Source organism: Vulpes vulpes, chromosome 4 (assembly GCF_048418805.1).
Source record: "Vulpes vulpes isolate BD-2025 chromosome 4, VulVul3, whole genome shotgun sequence".
NCBI lineage: Eukaryota > Metazoa > Chordata > Mammalia > Carnivora > Canidae > Vulpes > Vulpes vulpes.
The window spans coordinates 69479245-69490906 of NC_132783.1; the positions used below are offsets into that span (position 1 = coordinate 69479245).

The 11662-nt window shown below is 38.0% G+C and overlaps 1 protein-coding gene across 1 annotated transcript; it reads left to right on the forward strand.

Annotated features, from left to right (window-relative positions):
• Positions 1–799: 799 nt before the first annotated feature.
• Positions 800–1098, forward strand: LOC112927319 (large ribosomal subunit protein eL43-like). The gene has a single exon (XM_026008663.2). It carries the CDS (start codon positions 800–802, stop codon positions 1076–1078), a length of 279 nt encoding a protein of 92 aa, XP_025864448.1. The 3' UTR covers positions 1079–1098.
• Positions 1099–11662: the final 10564 nt, after the last annotated feature.

The following is an 11662-nucleotide window of genomic DNA, read 5'->3' on the forward strand; positions in this document are numbered from 1 at the left end:
AGCCTGCTTGAGATTCTCTCCCTCACCCTCTGCCCTTTCCCTGCTCTTTCCCTCAAATAAACACATAAATCTTTTTAAAATTAAAAAATTAAAAGTCCACATAAATAATACAAAATTTCTGTACCCAATTCTAAGTGTGTGTGGCTGGAGGTTTCCCGCACCACCAAGCAATTCTCCAATACCATCTGGGTGTCCTATAATTCAATTCTGACACTGTCTACCTGGAGACAACATCAGATTCCACAGAGTAAGGTTCAAGCCCACAAGACTGGGCACCTCCAGACACAAATCACAAGCCCAGGCTGTCATCTGTACTTGTCACCAGCTATTGATTGGAAGTTCCAACAAATCCCTCCATGGGTTCAATTAATTTGTTAGAGTGGCTCACAGAACTCGGAAACACTTTACTTACTAGAGTACTGGTTTATTACGAAAAGATATAAGTCAGGAACAGATGGAAAAGATGCACAGGGCAAGGTCTAGGGAAAGGATGTGGAACTCCATGCCCTTCCATAGCGTGCCACTCTCCCCAAATCTCTATGTGTTCACCAACATGAGGCTCAAACCTAATCACTTTGTGTTTTTATGGGGGTTTCATTAAATAGGTATGGTTGATTAAATCATTGACCCCACAGGGAGGTCACTCCCTGATTTAGGCTCTTTTTTGGGGGAATGCCAAGGAGAAATGAAACATGAGGGGCTGGCCCAGCACTGAAGATTGTTTTCCCTTAAAATCAATTCCAAACCCTGGGCTTATCCTGGATAAGCCTCTCTGGGCTCAGACCTGGTTGGTGGCAACATGGCCAAATACACCAAGAAGGTAGGAATGGTGGGTAAATACAGGACCTGCTATGGGGCCTTCCTCAGGAAGATGGTGAAGAAGATTGAGATAAGCCAGCACACCAAGTACACCTTCTCCTTCTATGGCAAGACCAAGATGAAAGGGCGAACGGTAGGCATCTGGCACTGTGGCTCCTGCATGAAGACCATGGCCGGTGGCGCCTGGACCTACAACACCACTTCTGCTGTCACAGTAAAGTCGGCCATCAGAAGACTGAAGAAGTTGAAAGACCAGTAGAAGCTCCACCATTTGAAACATTGCTAGCCTATAATAAATGGGTTAATCTATATAATAAACAAACAAACAAACAAACTTGGGTCCTTGGGGGAAACAGATGGATAGGATTGACGTATATTTGGAATTTATTTGGACTCTGACCAAAAACTACCCCAGAACTGACTTTCAAGGAAAAGAGGCATTTTACCTCTCTCTCTGTCACTGTCCTGGCCATAGCAAGAAGCAAGCTGATAGGAGGAGTGGCCCCCAAGGATGAAGCATTCCATGGTGCTTTCTCCTGCTCACAGAGGGCTGGGTGCCTAGGTACCACCCAGGGGACCTATGTGTGGGGCCTCAACTTCCAAGAGCTCCATCCTCTGGCTTGTTCTTTAGAATACATTCCAGAGTCATGACATGTGTCTCAGAAAGGAAGACTTATTTTTGCCCATGGCATAAATAAATCCAGGAACCAGTTCCAGTAATCACAAGTACACGCCAGCTTTTGAGTGCAGTCTTGACAAAAACAGAAAGAAATCAGTATAGCCAGCCTGTGGTGTGGAAGCCAGCAGGATTCTGGAGAAAGGGAGCAGGAAGGAGGGGCTTGATTTTTATTTAACGTTATCAAGTTTTTCAAATAAATGGAAAGATAGAGCAATTAAAAATTTTTTTGAAGTAATTTTGCCCCATTTACTCCAGATCTTAAGAAACAAAAATAAAACACCATGTTCCACTAAAAACCTGATCATACTCTATAATTCTCTCCCCAGAGGTCTTTGCTATGTCAGTTTGTGTTTACCTTGCTCATGGTTGCTTTAATATTTTCATTAAAAAAATATATATATATATAATGCATCTATAAGAACAGCTGTATGTGATATTCTTTTGTTTTTAACTTTCCTTATTTTTTCTTTTGATAAATTTATTTATTTATTTTCAAATTAAATTTTAGTTAGCTAACATATGGTGCAACATTGGTTTATAGAATAGGATTCAGTGATTCATATTTTACATACTATACCCAATGCTCATCACAAGTGCCCTCTTTAATACCCATCTACCATCTAGCCACCAGCTCCCCCAACTCCCTCCATTAACCCTCAATTTGTTCTCCATTGTTAAGAGTCTCTTATGGTTTGTTTCCCTCTCCTTTTTTCTTTTCCCCCTTCCCATATGTCCATTTGTTTTGTTTCTAAAATACTACATATGAGGGAGATCATTTAATTATGGTATTTATAATTCTCTAACTTATTTCATTTATTATAATATACTCCAGCTCCACCCACATCCTTGAAAGATTTTGGTTTTTGTCTTTCTTTAAAGATTTTATTTATTTATTCATGATAGTCACAGAGAGAGAGAGAGAGAGAAGCAGAGACACAGGCAGAGGGAGAAGCAGGCTCCATATAGGGAGCCTGACGTGGGATTCGATCCCGGGTCTCCAGGATCGCGCCCTGGGCCAAAGGCAGGCGCCAAACCGCTGCACCACCCAGGGATCCCAGATTTTGTTTTTTTGATGGCTGAGTAATATTTTCGTGTGTGTGTGTGTGTGTGTGTGTGTGTGTATCACATGCCTTTCTACTGTACATATGTTTTGCAACTTGCTTTTTTTTTTTTTTAGAAAAATGGTAGCGAAAAGAAAAAACACATGAAATTCCCCCTCCCAATAATTTTCAAGTGCGTAGTTTAGTGTTGTCAACCACATAAACCCATTCTGCATGACTGAACCTACATCCACCAAACACAACTCCCCACCTTCCCTTTCCCAGCCCCTGGCAATTACCATTCTACATTCTACAAAGTTGACTGCTTTAGATACCTCATATAAACCTCTGAGTATTTATGTGACTGACTTATTTCACTTGTATTATGTCCTCAAAGTTCATGCATGCTATAGCCCGTGTGAAATTCTTTCCTTTTATGGCTGAGTGATATTCCATTGCATGTATATGCTACATTTTGTGTATCCATTAATTCATTCATGAACATTTAAGTTGCCTCCACCTCTTAGCTGTCATGAACACTGCTGCCACAAACATGGGTATGCAAACATCTTTTTGAGATACTGTTTTATTTATTTTTTTAAGATACACACCCAGCAGTGAGATTGCTGAATCATATGATAATTCTATTTTGAATTTTTTCAGGAAATTCCTGTTTTCCCTAGTGGCTGCACCATTTTATATTACAACCAGTAGTGTGCAAACATCCCAATTTCTCCTCATCCTAGCTAACACTTGTTGTTTTCTGTGTTTTTGATAGTGGCCATCCTAATGCATGTGAGGTGATATCTCATTGTGGTTTTGGTTTGCATTTCCCTGATGATTAGTGAGTGATGTTAAGCATATTTTCATGTGCTTGTTAGACATTTGCATATATTTGGGCAACTGTTTATTTAAATTCTTTACCCATTTTTTAATTGGGTTATTTGTTTATTTTGTTACTGATTTAGGAATTCTTTTTATATTCTGGATTAACTTTCTATCAGATAAATGGTTTGCACATATTTTCTCTTTTCAGTGTGTTGATGTTTTGTTGCTCTTGTTCACAGAAAATTTTAATTTTGATGTGGTCCCACTTGTCTGTTTTTGCTTTTGTTGCCTGTGCTTTGGTGTCGATCCAAGAAATTCTTATTAAATCCAATGAAAGCTCAATGACATTCTCCCTGTTTTCTTCTAGGATTTTTATGGTTTCAGGTCTTATGTTTAGGTCTTTAATTAATTTTGAATTAATTTTTGCTTATGGTGCATACAACTTGCTTTTTGAACTTATTTTGTCTTTGAGATTTATCCATATTAGTACAAAGAGTTCTAGCTCACCTACTGTCACTGCTGATGGAAAGTCCATGTAACATTCTCCACAAGTTCACCCATTTTTCAACTTGTCACAAACAGTATTGTGTTGAACATTCTAAGTCTTTTACGCACATGTGTAACAAGCAGAATCGTTGGCCCCAAGGGTGTACTTGTAAAAACCTCTTCCATATTAATATACATCCTTTAACTGTCATACAAAGGGATGGTATGAATAGACAGTGTTGCTTTTCTTCCCCACAGGCACCTATACCCTCCCTCACTGACGATATAAGATAGTGCCTCATGGTATTAATTTCCATTGTCCCAATTAGTAAAATTTGAGGTATATAGTTTATTAACCTGTTTCCTGTTTTTCTACTCCCCTGAGGAGTTAAGACAGGTGATTATCATAATGATAAAACTCAGGAAGTAACACTAAGTTATTCCATGGAACACTCTTTTGACTCCTGGCCTCACAGTTTCAACTCGATGATAATAACCCATCATAGTAGTTTGGAGCAAGGTGAGGGAATAAAATCAGTTAGCAAAATTTATGCCTATCTTTTTTTTTTTTTTTAAAGATTTTTATCTATTTATTTATCCATGAGAGACAGAGAGAGAGAGAGAGAGAGAGAATGAGAGAGAGAGAGAGGCAGAGGGAAAAGCAGGTTCCATGCAGGGAGCCCGATGTGGGACTCGATTCTGGGTCTCCAGGATCACACCCTGGGCCAAAGGCAGATGCTCAACCACTGAGCCACCAGGCTGCCCAGTTTATGCCTATCTTAAAGCGATAAACTAAAGGAGAAATAGGTGCCTGGTTTGGATATTGGGTCTTAAGCAGGAGAAGAACTGCCCTATACTTAGGTATCTAGGCCACATTGTCCTCACTTGTTCCTGAGGATCCCTAAGTAAAGATACACTATAAATGGGAGGTAATTGACATTTCTCAAATTCAGACTAATAATAGTAAGAGGGGCTGATCTGAATTAATGATGACTGAGTTGTGAGCCATCAAAAATGCAAGTTACTGGGCGTCTGGGTGGCTCAGTCAGTTAAGTGTCTGCTTTCAGCTCAAGTCATGATCCCAGGGTCCTAGGCTAGAGACCCACATCAGGCTCCTTGCTCACTGGGAGCCTGCTTCTCCCTCTCCCTCTACCCCTCCTCTGCTAGTGCTGTCTCGCTCACTCATTTTTTTTCTCTCTCTCAAGTAAATAAATAAAACCTTTTTTTTTTTTTTAAATGCAAGTTACTAAGTTTTCAAGGGCATACAACAAAACAAAGGCAAGTAGGCTTCTTTGGCAACCCCATAAGAATCACCTGTCTGGTCTAGCCCTCTAGCATGGGAGCAGGAAGATGTGGGCACCCAAGGCTCACACTATAAATGCAAAGGCAGTTCAGTTCGTCTATTTGGAGTTACAAAAACACCAGGTAGGCTCTAATATCAGAAAGACCCCCTGAGAAAAGGGTCTGCCAGGGGACAGGGTTCAGGTGATAAGATAATAAGAAAAGATGCTGATCTAGTATGTTTGGAATTTGTCACTCATGACAAAGAAAAAGCTGAACAAGCTGAAAATCAACGTCTTTTTAGATCCATTAGAGAACTAAAGTCACAGGGCAATCAGTTGCTTTCCAAATTAGACAGACATATAGGCAGATAGAATCACAACTTATTGGCAGAGGATTGCAATTTACTGGAGCAATAGCTTAGAAACAAAAATTTTGGTTGAAACCAATACTGGTATAGGAAAAGCCAAACTTTAACTGATGAATTGCTAGAAGCTCCAGTCTGAGACTCGGACAAGTCTGAGAGTTAAAAACTCCTAGGGGAACTCAAGATTTGGAAGGGCTCCTCCTTTTTCTGAGTTTTACTTCCAAGAGCCCTCATAGTAAAGACTGGAGAAAAATACCCCTGGGCTTCTGGCAAGAGGAAGGGAGAAGTAACCATTTTGAAACATGCCAGAATGCTCCTTCTTAATAAGGTCTGCTCTCAAGAGAAACTACTCACCTACCGGGGTTTTATCAGAGCCTAACCAACTTGGAGGAGGTAAAACACCCAACTCCAGTCCTCTCTAGCCATCCTATTTTGTGCAAGTTGCAGGGGTGGGGGGACCACTGAGAAACACTTGTGAAGATTGTAGTCCAGGGCTCAGGCTCATTAAAAGACTGAGTCCTAATCATAAAAACATAGATCTTTCCCATCCCCTTCACCTCACCACCACATCAGTAATGCTCCTGTATAATATCAAGGGAATACAAAAAAAATATATCAAGGGACTACAACAACAGGATCATCATTATGTCTGATCATATTTAAGAAGACTTTATGGAAACCCAAGCATGGACATTGAGGGGAGACAAAAGGACACCAGAGGTAATTTTAGCCTGTGACACTTACAATGATAGTAAACAGTAAACACAGCCTAACTCCTAGCCAAACAAACATAAGACCTCACACTAAAAGTCTGTTTACCTCAGTTCCTTTTACTTAGTATATCCTGTCTGGTTTCTACCAAAAAATTACAACTCTTACTGAAAGACACAGTTTGAAAAGACAGGGCAAGAATTAGAAACACAATCAGGTTTGGCAGAGATGTTGGAATTATCAGACCAGAAATTTGAAGCAACTATAATTAATATGATAAGGCCTCTAATTAGAAAAGTAGATATCATGGAAGAACAGATGGGTAGTGTAAGCAAAGAGATAGAAATCCTAAGAAATAATCAAAATTATTTCTATAAATAAAAATCACTCTAACAGAAATGAAAAATGCTTTAGAGGGGCTCATCAGTAGACTGGACATGGCCAAGGAAAGAATCAGTGAGTTTGAAGAAATGTCAATAGAAATTCCCAAACTGAGATGACTGGGTGGCTCAGTGGTTGAGCATCTGCCTTCAGCTCAGGGCGTGATCCTGGGGTCCTGAGATTGAGTCCTGCATAGGCTCCCCACATGGAGCCTACTTCTCCCTCTGCCTATGTTTCTGCCACTCTCTCTCTGTGTGTCTCTCATGAATAAATAAGTAAAATATTTTTTAAAAAGGGGGGAATTCCAAAACTGAGATGCAAAGATAAAAAAATTTAAAAAATGGAACAGTTTAAGCAGTGTAAAACAATTATAAAATGTGTAATATAAATTTAATAGGAATACCAGAAGGAAAAAAGAGATAAAGAACAGAAGGAATATTTGAAGAAATAATGACTGAGAATTTTCCAAAATTAATGACTGATACCAAACCATAGACCAGGATGCTCAGAGAATACTAAGAAGGACAAATGCTGAAAAATTTATACCTAGGCATATAGTCAAACTACAGAAAATCAAAGACATAGAGAAAATCTTGAAAAAAGCCAAAGGATAAAATGCTTTACCTATAGAAGAACAAGAATAAGAATCACACATGACTTTCTTCAAAAACTGCAAGCAAAGAGAGAGTGGAATGTATTATTTAGTGTTGAAATTAAAAAGCCACCAACATAGAGTTTTGTATCCAGTGAAAATTATCCTTTAATAGTGAAGGAAAAGATAAAGATTTTTCTCAGACAAACAAAAATTGAGGGAATTTGTTGCCATTAGATCTGCCTTGCAAGAAGTATTAAAAGTTCTTAGAGAAAAAATGATGTGGGTCAGAACCTTGGATCTACATAAAGAAGGGAAGAGCATTAAAGAAGGAATAAGTGAATAAATAAATAAAACCTTTTAAGAAAATCCCCAAATAGTTGGAGATTAAACAACAACTTCCAAATAACACAGGAGTTACCAAAAAAAGTCTCATGAGAAATTTAAAGATATTTTGAACTAAATGAAAATGAAAATACAACCTACCAAAATTTGTGGAATACAGTGAAAGCAGTACTTATAGGAAAAACTGCAGCATTGAATGAATTTGAAGGATTATAAAAGAAAAAAGATCCATTATCTAAACTTCTACTTTGGGAAACTAGAAAAAGAAGAGCAAATTAAATCTCAGGTAAGCAGAAGAAAATAAATAATAAAAACTAGAGCAGAAATCGGTGAAATTTAAAATAGGAGATTAAAAGAGAAAAGCAATGAAACTCAAGCTGATTCTTTGAGAAGATCAATATAATTGATAAACCTGTAGCCAAGTTAACTAAGAAAAAAAGAGAAAAGATACAAATTACTAAAAATCAGAAATGGAAAGAGCCAACACCAATGATCCCATGGACATCGAAAGGATAACAAAGGAATAGTATGAACAATTCTATGTCCACAAATTTGATAACCTAGATGAAATGGATTAATTTGTTGAAAGTTGCAACTTACTGAAAAGCACACAAAACTCATAGAAGGAGAAATATATACCTTGAACAGGTCCATATCTATTAAAGAAATTGAACCAATAATTAATAACCTTCTAAAACAGAAAACACCAGTCTAGTTAGATTCATTGGTGAATTTTGCCAAGCATTAAAGGAAGAAACTATTCCAGTTCTTTATACTCTTTTCCAGAAAATAGAAGCAGAAAGAATACTTCCTAACTTATTTGATGAGGCCAACATTACCCTAATACCAAAACCAGAGAAAGACATTACAAGAAAGGAAAACTACTGATCAGTATTTTTTATGAACATAGATGCAAGAATCCTCAACAAATTATTAGCAAAATTGTATCCAACAATGGATAAAAAGAATTATACACCATGACAAAATGGGATTTATTCCAGGTATGCAAGGCTAGTTCAACCCTGAAAACGAATTAGTGTAATCTTATCTGCTCAGGCTGCTATAACACAGTACCATAAAATGGGGCTTAAACTAGAGAAATTTATTTTTTTCACAGTTCTGGGGACTGAATTTCCAAGATCACAGTGTTGGCAAGTTTGATTTCTTCTGAAGCCCCTCTCCTTGGCTTTCAGATGTCTACCTTCTCTCTATATCTTCACATGGCCTTTCCTCTGTGTGCATATCCCTGTGATCTCTGTCCTTGTGTCCTAACCTATTCACAAAAAGATCAGTGGAACAATCAGATTGGACTAGAGTGCATTTTAAATTAATTACCTTTTTAAAATGCCCCATCTTTAAATATAGTCACATTCTAATGTACTAGGGGTTAGGACTTCAACATGTGAATGTTTCTCTCTCTCAAATAAATAACTAAAATGTTTTTTTTAAAAAAATGTGTGTGTGGGAGGAGCCCACCTGGGTGGCTTAGTCAAATGTCTGCTTTAGGCTTAGGTCATGATCTTAGGGTCCTGGGATTGAGCCCTATGTCAGGCTCCTTGCTCCATGAGGAATCTGCTTCTCCCTCTCTATTTACCCCTCCTGCCCTCATATGCACATTCTCCACCCACCCCCCCAAATAAATAAATACAATCTTTTTTTTTTTTTTTTTTTTTAATTCATGAGAGACAGAGAGAAAGGCAGAGACACAGGCAGAGGGAGAAGCAGGCTCCATGCAGGGAGCCTAATGTGGGACTTGATCCTGGGACTCCAGAATCACGCCCTGGGCCAAAGGCAGGCACTAAACTGCTGAGCCACCCAAGGATCCTCAATAAATACAATCTTTAAAAAAATGTGAATTTTAGGGAGGACACAATTCAGTCCATAAAAGGAATATAATCACTATAATTAATATTATATATAAATATATACAATATATTTATTCATTATTTTGAACAATATTTTCAAGATGTTGATTCTTCTCAATTTGGTCTATATATTCAAAGCAATCAATCCCAGCAAGTTATTTTGCGAATATAGAAAAACCGACCAAAAGTTTATGTGGAGAAGTAAAAAGCCCAGAATAGCTAACACAATATTAAAGGAGAACAACAAAGTCAGAGGACTAACACTAGCCAACTTCAAGACTTACTATAAACTACAATAATCAAGACAATGTGGTATTGGTAAAGGAATAGACAAATAGATCAATGGAACAGAAAAGAGAGCCCAGAAAAAGATCCACAAAAATATAGTCAACTGACCTCTGACAAAAGATCAAAGGCAATTGGATGGAGAAAGGATAGGTTTTCACATAGTAGTGCTAGAACAATTGGGCATCTGAATGCAAAAATAAGAATCTAAACATATATCTTACAACTTTCATTAAAACAAACTCAAGGGCAGCCTGGGTGGCTCAGTGGTTTAGTGCTGCCTTTAGCCCTGGGTGTGACCCTGGAGACCCGGGATCAAGTCCCACATTGGGCTCCCTGCATGGAGCCTGCTTCTCCCTCTGCCTGTGTCTCTGCCTCTCTCTGTTCTCTGTGTCTCTCATGAATAAATAAATAAAATCTTAAAAAAAAAAAAAAAAAACTCCTAGAGGATAACATAGGAGAAAAATCTATGTGACTTTGGATTTGGTGAGGATTCTTTAGATATAAGACCAAAAGTATGATCCATGAAAAAAATTGATAGCCAGAGTTTATTAAAATTAAAAACTTATGATCTGTGAAAAATTCTATGAAGAGAATGAAAAGATAAGTCACAGACTGGGGGAAAAAATCTTTGCAAAACACACATCTGATAAAGATCTGGCATTCAAAATATACAAAGAACTTTTAAAAGCCAACATAAGTAAACAGACAACCTGATTAAAAAATGGGCAAAAGACCTGAACAGATGCTTCACCAAAGAAGATATACAGATGGCAAATCAGCATATGAAAAGATGCTCCCCATCATATGTCATCAGGGAATTGCAAATTAAAACAACAATGAGATACCACTACACATCTATTAGAATGGCCAAAATCCAAAACACCACTAACACCAAATGTTAGCAAGGATGGAGAGCAACAGGAACTCTATTCATTGCTGGTAGGAATGAAAAATGCTAAAGCCATTTTGGAAGATCGTTTGGTAGTTTCTCACAAAACTACACATACTTTACTATTTCATCCAGCAGTCTTATTCCTTAGTATTTACCAAAAGGAGTGGAAAATTTATGTCCACACAAAAACCTACACACAAATGTTTATAGCATTTTTATTCATAATTGCAAAAACTTGGAAACAACCAAGATGTCTTTCAGTAGGTGAATGGATAAATAAACTATAGTTTATCAAGACAATGGAATATTATTCAGTTCCAAAAAGAAATGAGCTATCAAGTGGTGCCTGGGTAATTCAGCTGATTAAGCATTGGCTTTTGGCTCGGGTCATGATCTCCAGGTCCTGGAATTGAGCCCCACATCAGGCTCCCTGCTCAACAGGGAGTCTGCTTCTCTCTCTCTCCCTCTTCTCCTCACCCCCTGTTTGTGCTCTCTCTCAAATAAATAAAAATAAAAAAAAAAAAAGAACTATCAAGGCACGAAGAGACATAGAAGAAACAAATTCATTTTACGAAATGAAAGAAGCCAATCTAAAAAGGTTCATTCATACTGTATGATTCCAACTCTATGGAAATTCTGGAAAGGGCCAAACTATGGAGACAGTAAGGTCAATGGTTGCCAGTGGTGGGGGATGGGAAGGATGGACAGGTCTTGCACAGAGGATTTTTAGGGCAGCAAAGTATGATACTACAGTGGTGGATACATAACATTATACTCTTTTCCCCTCTACTCATAACACTTCTGACATCAAATGTGTGGGGTTTTCCCACATTAACCAATTCCAATCTCCCAACACCAACTAGATGTCCTACAATTCAATTCTGACACTCCTGGGAGCTGGTGAGGACTCACAAAACCCAGAAAGTGTAAAACACAAAGAGTGAGTGTTTAAAAAAAAAGTGTCAATATTGGCTCACCAATTGTAACAAATGTATCACACGAACACACAATGTGGATAAAGGAACTTGGCCTGGAGAGGGTAAGGCTGAGCAAGTATATGAACTCTCTGTTTTCAGATGAATTTTTCT

What these genes read in the sequence shown, in the direction of transcription:
- LOC112927319 (XM_026008663.2), top strand. Translation starts at nt 800, where the DNA reads ATGGCCAAATACACCAAGAAGGTAGGAATGGTGGGTAAATACAGGACC.